This window comes from Zonotrichia albicollis, chromosome 4, assembly GCF_047830755.1.
Source record: "Zonotrichia albicollis isolate bZonAlb1 chromosome 4, bZonAlb1.hap1, whole genome shotgun sequence".
Classification (NCBI taxonomy): Eukaryota; Metazoa; Chordata; class Aves; order Passeriformes; family Passerellidae; genus Zonotrichia; species Zonotrichia albicollis.
Window position 1 is genome coordinate 68,247,408 of NC_133822.1, and position 23,163 is coordinate 68,270,570.

Sequence of the window (23,163 nt, forward strand, 5' to 3'; positions counted from 1 at the left end):
ATTTAAAAGTTAAAGTCCTTACAAGTACTCAGGACTTTACAAATTACAGTCAGGCTCAACTCTTGCTAAGGTCTCTGAACTCTGTAATAGCATACAAATATAATCTCCAGAGTAAAACATAAAAATATTATTTAAAAGATATATCAATTAATTATAATGTCCAGTGAACAGCACTTACAAGTGGATTAAAGTATAATACAGTAATTACAACCATAAAATCAGATATAAAATAACTACTAGTGAGCTAAATAAAGTAGCTTTATTAAAATGAGAAAGAGTTTGGAGTGCAAATTAATTAAAACAATTATGAAATGCTTACAAGATTTTCTATCACTTCAGCACCAAGGTGACATAGAAAGATGGACCAAGAAACAAGGTCCTTATTAATCACTCATTCTCAACAGCAGCAGTAAGGTCTAAATAAATTCTAATAAAATTCTATATCCATCTTCAATTCAAAATGCTTTCATAAGGCTAAGAATACCCATTTTGCAACTCTTGCAATTAGAGCTCTTTTTTCCAGACACTTCAACACAATCCTAATTCAAAGTTATTGGTGTCTGTAAAATGTTTTACAATATAATTAAACACGAACATAATTTTGCACATATAATTATGCATTCTTCAACCATCAACCAAAAAATCATTAGCATGATTAAATACATAACAAAGATAGATCAAATGTCATCTATTACCACAGTTTCATTATTAGTTCATTGTAAGAACACCCAAGATTCAAATTAAAAACCAAATTAATTAATCTATATCTATCACGTATATTGAACAGATAACTTTTTCTGTGAGTTCTGATTAAACAACAGTAAGTGGATTAATAAGAAAAAGTATTAGTCTTGGTTGATATTTTGTCTTTCCGAGAGTCAGATTTTCCTAAAGAAAAAAGCAAAACTATTTTCTCTGCAGTTTATCTGAATGTCCTTCAGAAACTGTGGAAGCATTAAAACTACTCATGAGGTATGTCTCGTGAGTCTGCCTTAACTTGTCATATGAAATTAAGTTCTGAGCAGAATTGTGAAATGTTTGTGTTTGGAGCATTGGACAGCTCTATGGGAATAGGCACCTTTATCTCCTGGGAAAAGAACCTGCTGAATGCAAAACATCCACACAATACTCAGAGAAGAAACTGCAAGAATCCCAAGTGAAGTCTGGACATTTAAAACTTTGGCAGCCCATTAAAGACACACAGCTCTTAAATAAACTAAGACCTTAGAAAGGATAATCCTACATGTGCTAATCCTGTTCTAATGAAGGATGTTTTATAAACTTCTCCAATTAAATAAGAAAACATATTATATATAATTTTAAGAGCTTTATCAACCAACCTTTTGGACATTTCTACAGTAAATATTTCAAAGCATGAGAAGCACACAGAATGGTAGAATAAAATAAGCCTTTCCACTGTGGTCAACAAAAATGCACACAAAAATGAAAAAGTTTCAACTGAATACATTCCACTAAGAACTTCATCTGCACATATTTACACACAACACATAACTATTTACAAGAGAGTTATATTTTAAAATTTTATGCAAATAGCAAAATTATGCAAAATATGAATTTAAGGCCACAACATGAAAATACTTTATTACAAGTCCTTAGTTCTGGCATCATCTACAGAACTTCAGATAGTGGGCCAACCAAGACATTTGTAACCCAAGAGAGAAACAAGTAAAGAAAGTATGATTAGTGAAGTCAAGATTTATTTGCTCAGAACATTAGGACAAGAGGCATAATCTAATTTATCTGTCATTTGGTGTGAATGAAAACACATAAAATATAGTAGCAATAAGAAAAAATAGGATTTGTAAAATTTTTAATAGAAGATGGTTTTAAAAGGTGAAATAGCAATTTAACTGCACTTAGGAATAACTGACAATATTTCCTCAAACAATACTATTCATTATTTATTAAAAGTCAATATTTTTAGCAATCCAAATACAACAACTTAAATTTCACACTAAAAGCACCTCTTAAAAATCTTAAATATATTTGCAACAATATAATTCAAATAAACTAGAAATTGTCCCGATGAAAACATCATATGTAGGAATAGCTGTGGTAACTCTCCAAAACAGATGATAAGAAGATGCATTCACAGTGGAAACAGCAGAAATTCTGAAATTTTATTGGACCTTTGAAAAATGTAGCTGAATTCCAGAGAAACTGCAGTCTTCCTTATTAGCAAGTTAAAATGCAGCACTCTTTTTATGTTCCTAGGTATTTTTCCATTACCTCCATTTTGAGGAGAAGGGGGAAAGTATATACAGCAGCTGTAAGCTTTTTAGCTATTATTTTCAATAATTTTCTGCATTTTTTCATCTTTTGTTACTAAAATTCAAGGGAAAGTTCTACAAAATTATTGGTGATTTTTGGTGAAAGAATGTGAAACAGTAATAACAGAGACTTTATCTATAAAAAAAAAAAAAAATCTGTACAGAACACAAATGCAAAACCTGGGTTGAGTTGTTCTAGAAAAGATGCAGAAAAAAGTCTTTTCAAACGTATCCCCGCACAAGGCACAGAATATTTTTTCTGAGTTAACAATACTGGCTTTATAATTTTCTGTAACACTAATAAGAAGCCAACATATATTACAAATACATTTAACATAGGCTATGGCTTTTTCCTAGAACTGCCTTATTGTTAATTTGGAGAGAATGCTACATGATTCTATCACTTTTTATCAATGTTTATGGAATCCACAGACTACTTTTATCTACAAATGCTCAGCCTTCTCCAAATGGCCACCTCAAACTCTCACATAATTACCAGTTGTCTTACAGTAAATTGAAGAAGCTGAGACTCTTCCAGCCAAGTGCTAAGCACCTGTAAATTCTGGAAACACAAATCCTGAATTAATTTGGGCATTCCTATACCGTGTCTGTTTGATTTCAACCCTAAATGAAGTAAAAGTGGAAGACAGTATGACCTTTTGCATGAGTATGACCTTTTACAAACCATGAGAAATGGTTAATGATTTAGAGCAGAGAAGCTCTGCTGGCATTACAGGAAACAGAAAAGATAATAGGAAACGGAAAAGATAATAAGAGATTCCTTGTATTATTGAGCTATCTATTGATTGTCCCTCTCAATTTTTTCATATAATTCTGAGAAAAATCTGAATGATGATGACAAGTAGACTAATGAGATTGAATAATGTTTTATCTTTAAACTCCATCTCATCTATAACAACATTCCATTAACAGACCAAAAATTTCCATTAAACACAATTTATCAAAATTATTTTCTGGAGTTTAAGCAGAATGAGATTATGATTAAATTAGGATAGTATTTTGGCTGTTTGAAGTCCTCTGCAATATTCTGGAGTGTACACACAAGGACAGTTACTTTGAGGGGAGTTGTGATCCATAAGGCAGAGTTAATGAAAGTTGCTTGAATCACTGGCATAATGCATTAGCACTCTCCAAAGCACAAGCATCACCTTTCATATACTGGTAATCCATTACTATTAGCAAAAAGGCAGTACAGGCTTCATCCACTCACACAGCTACTTACTACATCAAGATTTGCTTCACTGCGCAGTTACCCAGCATCAAGAAATAACGTGACACAGTACCAACAGGAATATTATTTTCTTGCACAGTAACCTTAATGAGCACTTAGAGTAAGTACAGCAAATACAGATCATGAGGAGCTTTTCTAAAAAGCCAAGTCACTGAATTTATATCAGCCATACATTTCCCTTTAACTAAAGTACAGCAAACCCAGAATAAAAAGACAAAAGCAAAAAGGAAATGAAGAGTAAACCACAAAATTCAATCAAACTATGCCACGATTCCACCAAAAACCCAATAAATTCAGGATCCTTTAGCTGAGGCATTCAAAAAGGTTATGACTGCAATACGCAACCACCATTGCCTAATTAACAACTAAAACTTTATTTTAATCTTGGACATACTTTGGCATGCTTTCCTTGAGAAAGAAAGTGATTGAGTGGACAGTCTTCAATACAAAAAGAAACAGCCCAAAGAATAACAAAAAATGTGTATCTTTACGACACAAAACTTTTGACTGGACCCTTGTATTAAAAGGTTGTGATCAGCAATACAAAGTCCAACTAACAACAAATTATTATTGATATCCCTCCAGAGTCAGCACTAGGGCCAGTATCTTTGTTAAACTTAATGATAGCATAGAATACTCTCTGTGTTTGCAAATTATACCAGATTGGGAAGGGTGCTTGACACATTGAAAGTGAGGGCTACTATTTAAGGAACACTGGCAAGCTAAAGGAATGGCCGAGAGGAATCTCCTGAGATCCAGGAGAGGCAAGTGTCCTCTGTTTGGGATGGAAAAGTCTCATTCAACAAGCACTGACTGGGCACAGCTTGATGGAAAGCAGCTCTGCCAAGAAGGACGTGGGGATCCTGGTGGACAACAGGCTGTACCCAAGTCAGGAATGTCCTTGCAGCAAGAAAGGCCACGCATTTGTTGGGCTTTCTAAGCAAGAAAGACAACAACAGGTCAGGGGAAGTGATTCTTCCTCTGCATCTACCACTTGGGAAACCATTTCTGCAGCATTCTCCCAATGCTGTGACACTGGCACACATGAGCAAGCCCAGTGGGAGGCAGAGGAAGCCAGAGCACTTCACACATGAAAGGAGGCTGATAGAACTGGGTTTGCCCAGCCTGAAAAAGAAGTCTATGAAAAGCTGCAACTACCTAAAGGGAGCATGCAGAGAACGTGGAGCCAAATTCCTCTCAGAGGTACACTGAGATAAAATAAAAGGTAGTGGACATAAGCTCCATTTTTAAAAACAATTATTTATATAAAAAATAAAATGACAGTGGAAGTAGTCAAACTTCCCAAACAGTCCTGCCCAAAGAAGTTGCAGAATCTCCATCTCCGGAATCACTCAAAACTCAACAGGGCAAGACTCCACAGAGCCTGCTCTAAATTGGTCCTGTCCCATTAGACAGAGTCATCCAGGCAAGGAAAAAGGCTTGGAACACTGACTTCCAGAGGCCCCATATAACCTAAGTAGTTCTAAATGTCCATCAATATTTACTAGCAAACACTCATGATTTCTACTAAAAGCTACAAAAAAAATTATAAAGACCTCACAGCTTTATTTCAAATTAGATAAAAAAACCAGGAACTCACACTTTACTTTCAGTTGCAAAGGATAATCAAAGAACAGGATAAGATGACACAGCTATTTGTTACAACTGACTTATTTTTTTAAAGCATGAAGCTTTAAAAATAATGCTTCCTAAACCTAATAATTGAGAGAAATTATTTAACTATATCCCTAAAGCACTGAAGGTATAAATAAGACTTCAGCATTTCTTTTTTCCTTAAACTAAAAAATAATATATTGTATCATACTTAATATTTTTATTCAATTGAACAACAAAGTTGACCATCGGAATGCTATTTCTGACTTTAAAAGCTTGGTTAAACAATTTGTTTACATAAATGTTCATTGACCAAGTTAAGGAAGTCTATTTATAGGAATTTGAATTATATACTTCATTTAATGTATAATAATTTGCTTCTGAAATGAAAACATCAATTGATGCAAGACTAAAACTACATATAAAAATCACATCACAAGAAGTTAGAATATTTTTTAAGTAACAAAATACACTGATTTAACTATATTTTAATATAAATATTTAGCTACCCAATATACAGAAATACGCCCTTACATTTTTCATATTTACTGGCATTTTAAAAAAATATACCAATAACAAAAATTTTTACATACATTTAAGTTTATAGTGAAATTTTACACAAACCTTTTTCTCCTGCCCTTGGTTTGTGATCATTAAAAATACCTTAATATCCTAGAAAAGCACGTAGACCATTATAAAATATTAAGGATGTACACACAAGGAGGCAAAATCTCCTATGAGAAGCACGGACACAAAAATACCCTTCACTATATGTAACAGAACCAGGGAATTAATGTTTCCAAGAAGATTATCAAATATAAAGCTACACAGGAAATATTTTTTCTAAGTCATCACTGCCATGCTAGTGTTGCAAATATATGCCCGGTTCTGCTTCACAATATTTTGTTAATACTCTGTTCATTAATTTAACAAACTATCAAGAGATTATGTTTAGAATAGGCAAGCATTATCTCTTGCATTTCATTTAATTAAACTCTGTCCTAGCTATATGACAGTCAGCATTTCATGAAAGGAATTACTTTAAGGATGAAGGTAAAATATTTCAAAGCGCACTGCTTAAACATGAAAGAATAATCTAAAATTACCCCTGCACATACTGTAATTTATCTATAAAATTAAAGATGTTATTTCCAGAGTTCATAATTAATTGGATTCCACAGAGAAATTATGCAGGCATTCCAGATAGCAAAATGATGCACAAAGGCACAAAACATAGTGCCGAAGGACAGCCATAAACAACCACTGTGACTTGCTGCATTACAACAACCATTGGGGCTTAATGGGAAATGAATACTGGCTGCCTTTTGCGTGTGGTCATTACTCTGCTGCAAAGAAATTGCCATTGAATTTTGATTATATTGCCTTAATAAAAAGTAATGAAAGAGGCTCATGCTCTAGTGGCTTTCTTTTAAATGATACACGACAGTGATCCGCAAAGGCCAGCGTGCCACAAGCCAGCGATGACACCTCACCTGTGGAAGGTGATGTTACTGCACCACTGCAGGTGACTGCAGTGATGTTGGCTTTTCCTGCAAACATTTTAACCAAACACTTTCAGTGTAACATCTGTTAGAAATCAGTTTGCCTTTGAGACTTACCATCAATCCGACTAACAAGTTCTTCCAACATCTTCACTTTCCTTTGGATTCCTGGCTGTGCAAACGTGTAGTTATCCTAAAGAGGAGACCACATACAAGTATTAGCTGCAGAAAAGCAAAAAATTTTTCTTTTCTTTCAATTACTTTTCTTAATCCATGTATTTTTCTCTGTTTTCTTACGGTGTTTCTGTTTTGTGACTACATGTCTGAGGTCTGCTTCTACAGTGAAATGGTAAATCATCACACTGTACAGTTCTGTGAGTCCCCACCTCTAACAGCATATTCTGTATAGCTATTCCTGCAACTGCTCTCTACCTGCTAATCTAGTGAAGTTACTTTATTGCAGAAATCCAAGTAGCTTTAAAAGGCCCTCATCTTACACACAAAAACGTGCCATGTGAGATATTTTTAAGGTGTTTTTTTTTCTTGGAAATTTATAATTCTACAAATAATGTAGGAAATATGACAATTTAGCCTATAATCAGAGGCAGGGAAATAATGTGATCTTTTGAAGTACAGAGTAATAACTTCAAGCAGCATAAGAAATCAAAAGTCTATTTTAATGTACTCATAACTATTCTGAAACCAAGATTACAGTTAATATCATGAATCAAAATCTAACACAAAAGCAATGTAGCTAAAAGGGCATTATATTTGCATACATTTCTTTGAATGAATTAACTCTAAATGGATTTTTAATTTGTGGATTGCAGCTCTACAATATAGATTTGAGTTTGAAATAATGAGAGCAAGAAATATATCTCCACTTGAAACCCAAAGTGATCAATCTTTTAAAATAATGACATTATTCAAATATACAGCAATGTTTCTGAATATTTAATTGGCAATCCCTCCATTCAGCTCTTTTTATTACAGTTGTCTTCCTGTGGTTCTTCAGAGATTCAAGAAAAGAAAATTATACATACATATTTTAAAAGAAAGTTGCTATGTAGAAGGTTTTTTTTTGTGCAACCACCACATGCACAGAAAATCAGAGTATTGGATGTTTTGCTTCAACAGCTATTGTTTGAGTAATTCCTTTATCAACTGGAGGTAAGTAATCCCAAAATATTGATTTTTCTTGACTTCATTTCAATTTTTAACTTGGTCTTAGAGTAAAAGAATGATTATCTGTTCATATGTTTTATGTATCAGTTCATTTTTATGTTTTTCCATTTAAAACCAAAAAGAGTCTTATTAACTCTCTTGACTTTATTTACATGGAGGTTTTTTTAGGTTTTATTTGACTTATGAAACTAAACTACAATTTAATCTTCAAAAAAAACTTCTGTAAAACTGCTATAAAGTGTGAAGTCTAAAAGTTCACAAGCCAAAATGATACACTAATAATTCTGTAAATTAAAGTAGCTCAGTCTATAAGCAATTTACACTATCAAAAAGTCTACTGTATGCTCTGATCACTTGTAACTGACCACAGTAATTGCCATTTTAAAAATTATAGCAAATTTTTCTACTAGTTAAGCAGTAGCCCTTTCACAGTAATTAATATTAGAACTCCGTGTATGAACTAAAACAGTATGGATAAGGAAGCAAGAATAATTCCCTGAATTTTTCAATTTTTCACAATTGCCAAGTAAAATTGGCAACCATTTCAGCTTGTTGATATTATTTCACAAACAGAACATAAGCATCCTTTTTAATGCAAAAAAGCACCAAAATGGAAAGAATGGAAAGACACACAGAATTCAGATCTATTATAATCTCATTTCAGGAAGAAAGAAACTATCCCATGTACTAGAACACTGCCTTTACACAAGTCTGACAGACACCTGTATTAGTCATGGATAATATCCAAGGCACAGAATATTTAGGAAATCATAATCACTTTCTTTACAGAATTTACTCTAACAACAGAAACTGTATTCACTTTTTTTTGTCGCAAAATGTTTATTTACTATCCTATTTATTTATTTAAATTTCTAGAATTTTATTTAAATTTCTAGTATTTCTAGAAGTAGTACTGCACTCAAAGTACAGCAACATGGTATTTAATTATTTCCTCTGTAGAAGAATTCTCCTGTATGTAATACTGAAAGTCAACACAGAGTTAAAATACTGGTGCTTCGATCATTAGTCTCCCCCCAGGTAGTGCAACTCTTGACTGTGATCTATGAACCTGAAACTACTTTATTTCTCAAAGCCTAATTTAATCCATACAAACCTGGAAATGCAACCCAAAACTGCCATCTTGGTTTGAAAACAGCTTTTCACTACATTTGATCTTTTGCTTATTTATTTCTCTGTTCATTATTTCAGCTGCAAATGAACACAGCTGGGGGTCACTCTTCTACTTGTGCTGACTCACCTAAACTGGAAAGATCTTTATTGGATTCCCCATACTCTCTTCTAACTAAATTGTCTTGTAGATATGCCCTCCTATGACACTTGTAGTTGACTTCCTGGAGTTTGTGAAACTATGAGAAAGACTTTGTAAATGTAAAAGGTATTCTGTTACCCACTATTCTTGCTCCTTTTGTGCTTATCGATGAAGGAAAAACAGTAAAACAGAAAAGAAAAGACATGCTAAAGTCACAAAATCCATTAATTATTGCTCAGGGCTGAGTCAAGACAATTATTTTCTCAATTACTTACGACTATTTCAGAGATTGTCTTTTGTTCATTATGGATGGTCAACGTTTCAAATGAGGAAATATTAAAAAAAATCAGGATGAAAACTAGGAGTTCACACAAAATATCTCTTATTTCCAAACACTGTTCTTGACAGTAACCATTCACATATGACAAAGTATGTATTTATACCAGAACCCTTGATAAACATAAAAATTCATGCACTGGTGTGCAATGAATATCTAAATTCCTTGATGTTCTACTCAGATCGGTTCCAACACACTTTCAGTGAACTGTGCTAACCTACTTCACAGCTGAATGGGCATAATACCTAGTTCAGACTGACACATAATTAGTTTCACCTTACAATACAAAAGGTTAGGACTTCATAATGTCACAAGAGATCAAAACTTGCATCAGCTTCAAATCTTTGTGTTAGTAGGTACTTATTCTGCAGAGACTGGTATAACACCCTACTTCTCTGCAACTACAACTAGGTCTGGATTTCTCAAAAACTAGTTGCTATCATTTAAAATAAAATACTAAAATTACAGGCTTCACAGAATATTTTAAAAACTATTAAGCAATTTCTTACTTTTTTAAGGGTAGAGAAATGTTAAATGGAAGAAACTTGGAAAAATGCTCAAAACAGATTTAACTAGGACTGTCCTCCCAGAGAGGGTGAGGGGGAGACAGAGAGAGACTTCATAGGCACTAGCTGAAGAAAATCCCTCATCTTTTTCTACGTGATGATGGGATCATTTTAGAAGAAGCAGCAGCAAGCTGAAGAGGAATGGAAAACAATCTTTCATGACATCACAAAGAAGAAACAGAGACAGCCAAAGTAAAAGAAAAAAGCACTGTCAGTAATTTGACATTATGACTGCAGCCAAGCAGAGGTGCAGGCACAATGCTCCTCATCTTTTCAGGTCATACACACTGTTCACCAACAGTGCACTGAAGAAAATATCAGAAACATTTCTAGAACCAAATGGAAAGTTTTGACACGAGGTGTTCATGTGTTCTTTGCTCATGTTTTTTCAATGAGATCAGACCTTTTAAATATAGAGGATACACTAAGCAATCCATATAAATCATACAGACATACAAACTTGGGTGTCTATTTTCTCTACTGATGTATATTTAAGAATTGCTATGCATCAATTTAGTATGTTCAAGTATAGTATCACATGAACAAATGACAACTGAAAGAAAAAGCTTTTCTTATCCTCATTATGTCACAAAGAGATCTCCTGAATTCTTCTTTTTTTACTCTTCTAAGGACTCATTCACATATTTCTGAATTCTCAAAGCAAACTCCTATTAAAAATCTTGGTTCACCTTGCTCAGAAATCATGCAAAAAGATAGGGGCAGGAGGCAGGGAAACATGACACCAGATAATGATAGCCACGATGTATATTTACACTATTCATGGAAGCACACTTCACCCAAAATGCTTCTAAAAGATAGAGATTATAATGTAAATTCAGTCCTGAATACAGCTCAGGAGAGAGTGTGCACGCACAAGAACAAACACACAAGTGTGCTGAACTATGCTGTTAGCACAGTCCATAGCATGTTCCATTATTACTCCAAGACACCTTCTTTAGAAGAAAGGGTCTGTCAACTGAGGCGTTCTCATTCTCTGAAAAAAAATCTCTTCACCGAGAATTTTTCTCCTGGGAAGCTGAGAAGTCTCAGAGAAAAGGAACACAAGTCTTATCTCATTTGCTTCTCCTGTGTTTTGCTTGTCTGGAATGTGTTTGGAGATTGTTTACCCACAGGTGATTGTTTCATTGGATTTTGGTGTGAGTTTTTTGACTCTCTGGCCAATCAGGGCCAAGCTGTGTTGAGACTTTAAAAAAAGTAATGAGTTTTCATTATTATCTTTTTAGCACTAAGTATCCTTTCTGCATTCTTTAGTATAATATAGTATTCTTTAATATAATGTAGTATTATAAAGTAACAAATTAGCCTTCTGAGAGCATGGAGTCAGATTCATCATTCCTGCCTTCATTGGGACACTCCCAGCAAATACAATAGTCAACCATTACAACTATTAAGCCTGATTTTTCAAATTGCAACATTTCCTAAGTAGTAGGAAAAATATTTACAAAGCATCACAGCCCAAAATTTTGCATAAGTATCTTACTTATTTGTGGGGGCCTGAATACATGTTGTATTGTGAGATCAGTGTGTGTCTAAGTTACTCCAAACGAGCTGCAGCTGCAGGGTCCTTAGTTGGGCAACAGCTGTAGCTCGTGAGGGTAACTGAGATAAAATAGGGGTGGGTCGAGAGCCCAGGAGGAGCCCCTGAGAAGATAGAAGAAGAGCCCCAGCAGAGAGGGAAGAACAAAGCTGCAGCAAAGATTGCGACAACTGGTGACCCCGTGTGAAGATGAACATGCAGCCAAACATCAAGAGAGAGAAGGTATGGAATCCCCCGGACAGCCGAGAGCTGTGACAGCCTGAGAGCTGGGACTTTGGAATGGCAGCCTGAGAGCTGGGACTTTACGTGTATGGCAGCCAGAGAGCTGGGACTATGATAGAAGATAAGACAGCCGAGAGCTGTGACAGCCTGAGAGCTGGAACTGTATGTATATTGTTATTGTGTAATTGTTAAAAGAAAAGGGGGGAAATGTGGGGGCCTGAATATATGTTGTATTGTAAGACCTATGTGGTTCTGAGTTGCTCCAAACGAGCTGCAGCTGCAGGGTCCTTAGTTGGGCAGCAGCTGTAGCTCGTGAAGGCAACTGAGATAAATAGGGGTGGGTCAAGAGCCCAAGAGGAGCCCCTGAGAAGAGAGACAGGACTGTGCTGCAGAGAAAGGAGAAGAGCCTGAGAGCTGGGACTGCAGCAAAGATTACAACACTTATTCCTACATAATGGGACAAAAAAACCAACAGTTTATTAAAATGTAGGTACTGTTTCTCCTGTTGGAGTAGCATCCACAAAGTCAGAACAAATGATCCAACCTTCTACTGGTCTGTGTAGTCAAACCTCAGTTTTACTCAAGTGGATGTATTATAAATTACAGGAACTGCTAAAGTGGCAATGACAAAAGTGCTCAGAGTATATTTTTGGATTACAGCATAGGCCAGGCAACTGTTCAAATCTGGATAAGAGCTAGAAATCATAAATACAAACTTGTACAATTCCAAAAGCTGATGCTGCAAATTTTAGGTAGAGGATAAAATATTTTTATGCTGAAGTATACTGATAGCACAGTATATTTCATCTACTGATTACAAATAGATTTGTTGTCTTCCTGAAAATTTTACTCACAGTGACAGGCCAGAAAACTGCACTATTATGCAGAAACTTGTGCAGGAGTTCAATCAAAAGGTACAAAGAAAGCTATATTTGACCTATTCTTCCATTCAAATAAATCAGGAAGGTCCTATGAAGAATTTTTAAAAGACTTACTTCTGCACATTCTTCTCAACAATCGAAATGCATGTTCATGTTATTTATTGGATCCAGCTTTCCAAGCACCATTCCTTCCATCCATGCATGCATATATAAGTAACAACTTTCCATAACCCAGGAGTGAGAAAGAACTCTGCAGGATTCCCTTTAAAGGTCATAAATCTTGCTATTTTATCAGACATAGAAATAGCTAATATGTACCTCAGCACACTCTAGTCCCTGGATATGAATTATCTCACTTTTATTCTAAAAATTACCAGGTCCTGATAAATGATTATGTTAATATTTTAGTGCTATTTTTAATACATCTGGTTAGATCATTATGCAATGCATGTATTTCCCCTTTGGTTATTTTATTACCAGTATACTCGAACTTAAAATGAAAAGTTATACTCTATTTTATACATGAACATTACATTTTCAGGTGGCACAGATCAATGTGAACTTTTTACTGGAATGTTAATGAGAAACTATTGAAGAAAGTGTTATAAAGGACAATTTAGTAATAAAAAAAGAAGTTAATAATCTGGATATATGGGAATGTCTACTTAATTACATGAGAAAAATACTCTTGGGATAATTCTTGTTTTCCCATATGAACAGCCACAGATGAAAATACAAGAATGTTCACGCATCATCTACAGTTTAGAAGTGTTGCAAAGACAACCAGTTTTATCACACACATGGAAGATATATTTTGCATATGGCCACACACAGTCTCAGAACCAGGTTTTCATAAATCAGCATAAATCAGCACATCTTGCAAGAATACAGGCTGGAGACGAGTTCTGTGCCAAAGGACCTGAAATCTCAGCACACGGAAAGCTCAGACTGAGTCACTGGTGAGCCCTAACAAAGCCTGCCGGCAGAGTGCTTGGCTGCCCAAAGCCAAATCACCTGGAGCAAGCTGCTCAAGGCCATGTGGACTCTGGGTTTGAACTTCCAGAATGAGGATTCTACAACCTCTCTGACCAAACAGTTCCAGAGTTCAATCTTTACTGTGTAGATTTTCCTTCAAATGTTTAAAAATAATTTCTTGTATTTCAAGACCATATTTAAAATACCACATCCAATTTTAAGGACCCTGATATAAGAAAGAGGCAATAAATTTCAGAATAAACTGAAGCAAGAGCAAAAGGTCACCAAGATGCTAAGAGATATGGAGCACATGCTCTTTGAGGGCCTGGGGAAACTGGGCTTGTTCAGCCTAAAGAAAAGACAGCTCCAGAAGCACCTAATCACAACCTAATAAAACCCAAGCTATCAAGACAACAAACCTCCATTTTCCATGGTGGTGCCCAGTGGGAAGATAAGAGATAAGCAGCATAAACAAAAAATATTCCATCTGCCTATTTGGAAGAACCTTCAACATAAGGATGAGGAAGCACTGGAATAGGTTAACCCCCAGAGACTGTGAAGTCTCTGTCCTTGGAGGGTTCAAGACCCAGCTGGACAAAGCCCTGACAAATCAGTCTGACCTCAGAGCTGGTCCTATATTGCACAGAATTATCCTATTTTCTTATGATTTCAGAAGATCTCATTTGTACTCCTGAAATAAATAAAAAGCAATTGCAGTGAGGTATAGTTTTTCTGGGACAAAAACTAAAAAAAAAAATTCAGAGCACAGACTCAGGAAGCACTGAAAAGGAAAACCATTATATACATCATCATTCAAAATTGACTGCTATAAGACAGCTACAGATTTCAAGTTTAAATGATATTTATATTTAAATACTCCTAGTATTTATTAGATCAATTTTTAAAACTGTGATATGACACATGTGCAGTCTCTCAGAAGCCTAAACTCAGAGACAACCAACAGAGAAAGAAGATGCAAAGTAATCTAAGAACAAAAAATAAATTAAATTACCATGCAAGATTAAACATTAACTGCTGGAAAAGTTCTGCAAACTCTCTAGCTGGAGCCAAAAATTACTTGCATAGGAACCTCCAGATGACAAAAAACCCAGCACAGAGGAATCTGCTAAAGTGACAGATGATTTGAACAAGTTTTTATTTATTCTCTCAGCTGAGAACTGTATGCATGTCAGGAAGTGACTGTCCTGCTGCCAACCCCTTTCTTGGGTCTTGTTCTATTGCACAGGTCTCTGTGGTTCAAAGATGCTTTCTTATATTAAAAATACAGAGTCATGTTAGGTACATTAGGGAGGGAGGTAAGATGAGTGAGGAATGAAGAAATAATAGCTACTATGTGTGGTAAAACTCCAGCAAGAAATGCATATATCTTAATAACACCTTTGACAATTCTAGAATCAAGAAAATGAGACCATCTGGATGGTTTGGAAAAATAAATGAGTTTTCTGTTAGGAATAATGAAGGGGTACAAATACAATCATACAATCATTCTTCCATTACACCTTTCTGCAGTGAAAAGACAAAACACACAAAAAAATGTATCTAGTTCATATTAGCCAAAAATTTCACAAAAAGACCATAAGAGTTATCAAAGTGCACTCTTTAAACTTATCCAATACTGGTAGGGCAACATGAAATGGAAATTTATATTGACAAATAAATTAATGGAAACACTCTGCAGCGATTCTCTGATTGCAGATCTGTCACATATCCCTGTAGAGTTTATTCAGACATCTCAGGCAAAATCATCACATCCATCACCCAGGAGTCTTCTATGCCATATTTTCAAAGAGAAATGATTGTGCATCGAGAATGCAAGACATCCAGAACTATAGCATCACACAATGAATCCACTGGGAATCTTTAAAGTTTATCTAGTCCAAACCTCCTGCTGTGGGCAGGGACAGCTTCAGCTCGATCACGCTGTTTAAAGCCGTATCAGTCCTGACCTTGAACACTTCCAGGAAGAGAACATCCACAACATCTTTGAGCTCCCTCATCATAGAAAATGCACTCCTAATGCCCAATTTAAGTCTCTTCTGTTTGAAATGTTGCCCCTTTTCCTATTACTACAGACCCTGGCAAAAAGTCTCTCTCCAGCTTTATTAAAAGTCCCCTTGAAGTACTGAAAGGTTACAGTAACACCTCCCCCGAGCCTTCTACAGGCTCAAAAACCTCAATATTCTCAGCCTTTCCTCATGGGAGAGATGCTCCAGCCCTCTGATCACCTTCATGGCCCTTCTCTGGACCCACTCCAGCAGGTCCATGTGTGCCCCGTGCTGGGGATCCCTGAAATGGCTGCAGCACTCCAGGTGGGCACTCACAATGCAGGGTAGAGGGGCAAAATCCCCTCCCTCACCTTGCTGCCCACCCGCCTTGCACACCCCCAGGACACAGCCGGCTTGCTGGGCTGCAAGGGCACATTGCCAGTCCTGTCCACCAGCATCCAAGTCCTTCTAACAGGGTAACTTCTTCCAACCAACCCTACCTGCAACTACATGACTGTTTTATCTGTTAAGTGGTATCACCACAGAAAGGAAACAAAGCAGGAGAATGGGAGAAGAAAAACAAGAAACCCTTTTATATCAGCAGCACTGCAGTTGCACTGAATTAACTGTAACATCATTAGTCACACCACCAGCATAATCTTTCAGGCCTTCTTTTGATGGATAAGCACATCCTTTAATACATCCAACACTATTCCATTTACATAACAGCTTAAATTTTCATTGATGCAGTTTAATTCCATTGCAATTGGTTTCCATATTTTGCTTCTTAGTACTTGATAGTTTTGTATGAAAACAGAATTTTAGGAGAAACTGACTAATCTGTGAACTTCCTTTCCAAGAAAAAAAATAAAGCAACAGGCTAGTGACAATGATGTTCCAGAAGCAGGTAAAAGAGTTGGAGGAGAATTTTCATTTCTTTACCTGGCTTTCTTCCTTCCCAGTAGATTTCAAGCTCTCACTTTTTGCTTTATAACTTTTCATATAATTTTGCTATGTGGTCAAACAGTTTAAAATTTAGGAACAGTTAAAACAGTTTAAAATTTATTTAAAATTTAAATAAGCAAACCAGCATTTGTTACAGGAACTGATGTGGGAAAATGAGCATTTCAAAAATGCTACACAAAACACTGAGCTTTAACCAGGAAAAATACACTTAAAACACCTTCAAAAAAGTTAAAGCCTTTTGTTGGCTGATTCAATCCTAGAACCATTTTGTCAAAAATGAACTCTTTTACAAGGTTAAATTCACAATGCACCTTAGCCAATGAAACATTGATATTAAAATAAGTCATAGGAAAGAATGTTGTAGATACTTGTAATCTTTATAAACTTTTAAGCCCATGAACATTTACACAAAAATCTACCATTATTAGATTCCAACTTGCTGCCTGTAACAGAAAAATTGTGCCTTCATTTATAGCTTTTCCACATAGAAAAAATCAAACTCTCAGCGAAGCAGCGTAAGTACCAAGTTTTAAATGGGTATTTTAAAAATATGAAGATAATTTCAGGAACTATTAAGACAGCAATCACTTATGGGTTGCTATATTAACAACTGAAAAATTAATAAATAAGCCAGGTTTTTACCACCTCAGTGAAATTCTGAGCAACTATTCCTCATGCTTGGTAACAGATTTGTAAAAAAAGCATCTAGGACTGGAAGTTTCTGTTCTGCTCTAGAACATCACACACACAATGGAACATGCAGACATTTTGATTAAGAGAAGTTGAACGGTTTTTTTTTTTTTCCTTTTCCCTTCTTTCTTTTCTATGCCAAACTCAGAGTGGATTTCTCCAATGGGAAATTCAGAAAACACCTGTTTTTCATAGATGTACTCTTTTTCAGCCTTAAAGTAGTTGAAAGCCATGACATTAATCAGTTAACTCCACTACTTGCAGAGAGGAAAAATCAATTTACCTGAATGCCATCAAGCAACTTGCTCATGCACCAGTAACTGTCAGCTTCTATGTTCTGCAGCACTTCTTCAGGCAGACTGGAAACATCAAAATTTTCCACTTCTTCTTCTTCTGTTGCAGGAAAAGAAAGAGAAAGACAAGTCAACGAAGTGCACAGAATAAATAAAGCAAGAATGAGGAAAATAATTGAAAACAAAGACAGCCACCACTTATCTTTGAGTCAGAAACCAATGCAGATTTACTTTAACAGGGCCTAAATGAATCATTTATTGCTTAACTGTGTCATCTAATGGCTTTAAATGTTAATGAATACTTAATTTCTTGCAGACTGTGAAAATCTCAAATCATGCCTGGTTAAGAAGAATTAATATATAATTCTTCACTTTATTCTAAACATTTCACACCTGAAGGAGGATCACAAGCACTTTGAGAGCCCTCAAGCTATATATGAACAATCCCTGAAGAAGATGACTATGTCTGCACCATGCACAGAATCTGCAAATATGTTGCCAGTATTCACAGAAGAAAAAGCTCTGAAAAATACTTCTCAGAAAAGCACTGAACTTTAGGTAAAAAAGCAGACTACAGCTTGAATTTAAAAAAGAAAAACCTTTCCAAATAGAAAAGAAAATTAATGATGTATCCACTACAGCACAAAACAAAACTTCAGTACATCTTACACATATTAACTCACAAAAAAGTATTACAGTTATACAGTTTGTTATATTTTCATAAATCAGTGCCCCACTGTAAAAAAAAATCTAGTTAATATTTACAACTTTCAGTTTAATATTTCAAATGGCAAAAAAAGAAGCAACCCATTCTCACTCTGCCTCACTATGTCTACAGAAAAAAACAGTAAATGTACCAGAGTTCCTTGTATTGATATAAAACACAAACATATACTGAAGTGCCTTCCCTTTGAAAGAAGTCTTCAGGCCCTCCTCCACCCAACATTTGCTGAAAGAATGAGATTACAACTACTTTGACCACATGCTCTTTTGTAAATTTTCTGCCTTGGAGCACCTTTTATTTCCATGGCACTGGTATCACATTTCTGAAAGAAAAGGCAGCTATAAACCATGGCACAACACACATGGGTACAAAAAGATAACAAATGAAAAAGACTTGTTATGTTCTCTTTCTCATCTTTCTTATCTTACCTCATTTTTGTCTCTTTCTTTCAAAATCTACCATTTCATACTATATTCTCACATCAGGTTTTAAACCAACAAAAAAGCTGAAGATCCATATAAACATCAGAGGTGGGCATCTTCACCTCCCTTCACAGCCAACAAAGAACACCAAGAAGTGACAGAGTACTACCTGACCTGTTCTAAACTAGAAAGATAAATCAGATGAATCACTTTTTTTAAAAAATCTTGTTTCTCAGTATTAGGTATAATTTGCTTTAAAAGGATTGCCTCAGAATGCAGACCTTTAAACTGGGGAAGTCTAAACTAAGCTGAATAAAAGCTTTAAACACCCACCAAATGATCTGCTGTCCTGTGACTGAACCACCTGCAAATTGTAAGTAGATCAGGGCAGTTTGTAGGGAAGCTAAATGATGTAACTTGTACAGCAACAACACTCCAGCATTAGTATTTTGGAAAAACTAGATTCTTATTGTTCTAATAAAAATGGATTATGAAATTAGAATGACCAATTTTTATTTCCCCCAGAAAATACACTACAGCTTTTAAGAAATATCTTTCAATGGCTCCAATTACTGTTCATCAGAGGTATGTCCCCCAAGCACAAGGAGGAAGCCAGGCCAGGCCTTTCTGAAAAGAACACAGGTATGACACAAATTTACTACTCTGAGTAAAATTTTCATTATTCCACAGGGAACAACAACCTAGAAAAGGATATAGATAAGATATAGATGGCTTTCAGGAATCTTTCTTCACTGAAAGAATCGACAGCCTCAATTATAATGTCACAGAGCAACATGCTCAGCCATTACAGACATTAAAAAAGCAGTTTTATGAAGTACTTGTCCAGCTGTCTTGTCTCCCCTCTGAAGAGCTATCTAAGAACATTTTCCTTTCTGTGGCTTAAAGAGACTGGTCTTTTGCATTGCCATAAGCCTCTTAAACATAAAATAATTATTCAATCTTCTAAATGTTCTTTAAATATATAAGCTACTTCTAGACCAATTTTCAATCCCATTGTGCTTCCAATTCATCACACTAAGTCATCTCTTCTAAAGTCAGATAATAAAGCTTTGAAATTAAAAAATCTAATTAAGTGTTTCAGATAACTCAGTTGTATTTCTATTGTACCCTAGCAGTATTTCCCCTGTGTAAAGCAACTGTGTCAAACTTTGGCTTAAAATTCTGCAACCAAGTATTTCAATAAATACACCTAATTACTTGGGCCTATAATACAATACAGTTTCATTAAATCAGCTAAGATGTATCTTTTTGGATATGTTACATAAACTGGTACTTTTTGATTCAAATGTGGACTATGATGAACAAGGAGAAGCAGTGAGGATGCACCCAAGAACTCTTCTAATAAAGACGGCACAGCATTCCAAAAGTGAAGTCTCAAACAAGCAAGTGCTCAGTGATGTCAATGGTTTCTGCTGCACCAATCCACCCTACCTTGCCACACTTCACTGAGGAAGTTCAAAACGGACACTGAATATCCAAAGGACCCTTTTCCAAGTTACAAGGGAAATTAAAAAAAGGCCATCCCTTTTGACAAGCTCCAGAATTACAGAACATTGGATTGGCAGAATGCTATGCAAAATCCTAATTTACATATTTAGCATTTAATCATTTATTTGGGTATGCACATAGTGCAAAATGCTTCATTTTCCCTGCAGTTTTAAGGAGAAAAGCAGTCAAGCTCCATGTTGCTCTCTCTCTCTCTCTTTTTTCTTATTTGGATGAAGAAATAAACACACTAGAAAAGTTTTGAAAGAAAGATCACAAGGGATTTCAGAGAAAACAGAAGCAAAAATAATAAAATTACCATCCCAAAAGTACCTAAGATATGATTTGTGCTTGAGAACACAATTGCAATTTCTGGTTTTAAATAACTTTACATTTTTTTTCAATGAGTGAAATCTGAATGGACAGAAACATAAAGACTGAATAAAAGAATGCAGACAGAAACAGCAGGCCAGCATGTGCAATATCTGGGGGAGAAAAGATCACTGCCTGAAACTTCCCAATTATGAAGTCCTACAGTGTCCTGTGGAGATCATTATCAAATTATCTATACAAGTGTAAAAGACAGGAAAATGCCTGGTTGCCTGGAGGAGAACTGCTGTAGCATGGAGCCTGTGCCATGCTGATCTGAATACATGCATTGCTGTAAGCATGGGATTAGCTCTTCTTTACTCCCTCCCAGGGTATGCTTCTAAAACTTCCCACTCTGCAGAAAGACTAACTTTTTCTAAACAGCTCTGACTGGATCCATTCACAAAAGCAGAGACATAAGGACAAAATCAAAATTTAAAAAAATACTGCTTACAGCTACTTACAGATTTAGTTTCCCAATGACAGCAGAAAGTAAACATGCTAAACAGTTTGCCTCCATTAAAAGTAGGTTTTAATTCAAGATTAAGCCTAATGGATGATTTTGATTGAAGTTGTACAGAATGTTAAAATTAAGTTCATAATCTTAAGATCTTTGTCTTTTAGATGTAACAGACTTCTTCTAAAGAGTGCTGGAATTTTACATTTTCAGTACAGATCAGGGGTAAAAAACACATGCAACCAACACAAAGGTCGTTTGCATTCATAACTTCTCTAAACCCGCTACTGACACCAAAACTCAATCTTAATAAAGTGTGAACAAAATTATTGTAACTTGATAATTTTCATACTTCATTACACCAAATAAGTTCCTACAACAGATACCTCCTTTAAATAAAGCACACGTTCTCTCAAAGGATTTTTTTAAATGAAACAAACATTTAATTTGTTACTAATGTTTTAACTGTAGCTTTTTATCTTGAAATTGTTTCTCAACACTCAGAATCAGCAAACCTCAGATGAATTCACCGGGGTGTGAGGTAGGGGATAAAATAGATGGCAGGATAAAAAAGACCCAGTGCTGAAGCCCAAAACACACTGCAATATCTCCAATAAATTATGATTGCTCATTACATACACTCAATATACAAAATAATACATAAAGACATTAGATCAATTAATGAGCTGAACAATTTAAAACTGGGGATTTTTTAGCACTATTTTGTGCAAATGTAGACAAGGCATTACCATATACCTGAAGTCCAAATTATGTATCTCTTGCAGCACTGCAAGGAAACCATTCTGACCACAGATGCACAGGTGCTTCTCTGTATAAAGCTTACTGTGCTGCAACCGATTTCAGATGTTACATCTTCAGGCAGACCTAACATTAAGGTTACCACTCCAGTATGCAAGTACAAAAAAAAATCATACACATGATTGCATGCAGAGGTGCACAGTAATATTTCCACAGCTAGATTTTACATATTCCACTCCAAACTCAGTTTTTAAAAAGCCTTATGAAACACCTATTCAATCACTGCTGCACTAAGGCAATGTTTTTCTAAGATCAAGACATAATAGAGCATTTAAATGTAAATTCTTTCAGTAACAATTGCCTAATTAAATATGTATATTACCATATCAATATCTCCCATTGAAGAAGTCCTAGTTACATATTAATCTTGATAGAAATAGCTCTTGAGCTGCTAAGGATGAATCACCAAAGTAAAACTTTCCCTTTTCTTTGTGTTACTGCAGTCACAAAGGTAAAAATTTAAAAAACCTTTATCATCTCATCAGTCCAAGCTTAGGTAAATATGACCTTACTGTATTTCAAATATTTCCCTATAAACAGTCATGTTCTCACATACATGATATATTGACAACTCGTCTATTTTAATATTGTTAATAATCTTACATTGTTTTCAACTGATCTTCCACAATATCCTTCAAATGCAATAGGAAGCAAGATGAATATCTTTATGCATCTGTGTAAGAATAGTGTTTCAAACATTAATCATTATATTCTATTCACATGAATTCTCTAATTTGCTGCACATGGTGACTCTTACAATCTTGTGTGACCTGGCAAGGTAAATCATCCTGTCCAAAAACACTGTAAACTTGATCACATGCACTGAACTTCTATGCTCATCAAAATTAATGCATGACCCTGCAAGTACTCTCAATTTGTTCTGTCACAAGAGTGTAGATACTTCATATACTTCTCCTCTAATTCCAGATTCTGTATGAAAGTAATCAGTAAATCATTCAGAGACTTCCTTTAGTGGGTCTACACTGTTTGCCAGTAAGATCTTTTCTACCCAGGTTTTTTCTAGGCTAGATTTTAATTATCTTTTTTTCGTCCACACTAAATAATCCAGAATTTGCCTTTATTTAATATTCATACCCCACTGCACATATATACACAAAAACAGACCTGTTTTTAAGGATGCTACATTTATTTGAAAAATGGAAACTCTCAGGTCACATTGCAAATTAAACAAAAGACATCAGTTCCTTATAGGCTGCAGGCTGAGATTACTGCTTCATGTGTCAGACAAGAGGAAGAT

General features: G+C 35.3%; 1 protein-coding gene across 1 annotated transcript in view; it reads right to left on the bottom strand.

Annotated features, from left to right (window-relative positions):
* TBC1D22A (TBC1 domain family member 22A) overlaps window positions 1-23,163 on the bottom strand; it is a 140,216-nt gene that overhangs the window by 72,381 nt on the left and 44,672 nt on the right. Inside the window, exons 9-10 of the mRNA XM_005481905.3 lie at window positions 17,599-17,708; window positions 6,777-6,852 (exon numbers count right to left, since the gene is read on the bottom strand). Coding sequence (XP_005481962.2) covers window positions 6,777-6,852; window positions 17,599-17,708 — 186 coding nt within the window. The remainder of the gene's footprint in view (window positions 1-6,776; window positions 6,853-17,598; window positions 17,709-23,163) is intronic.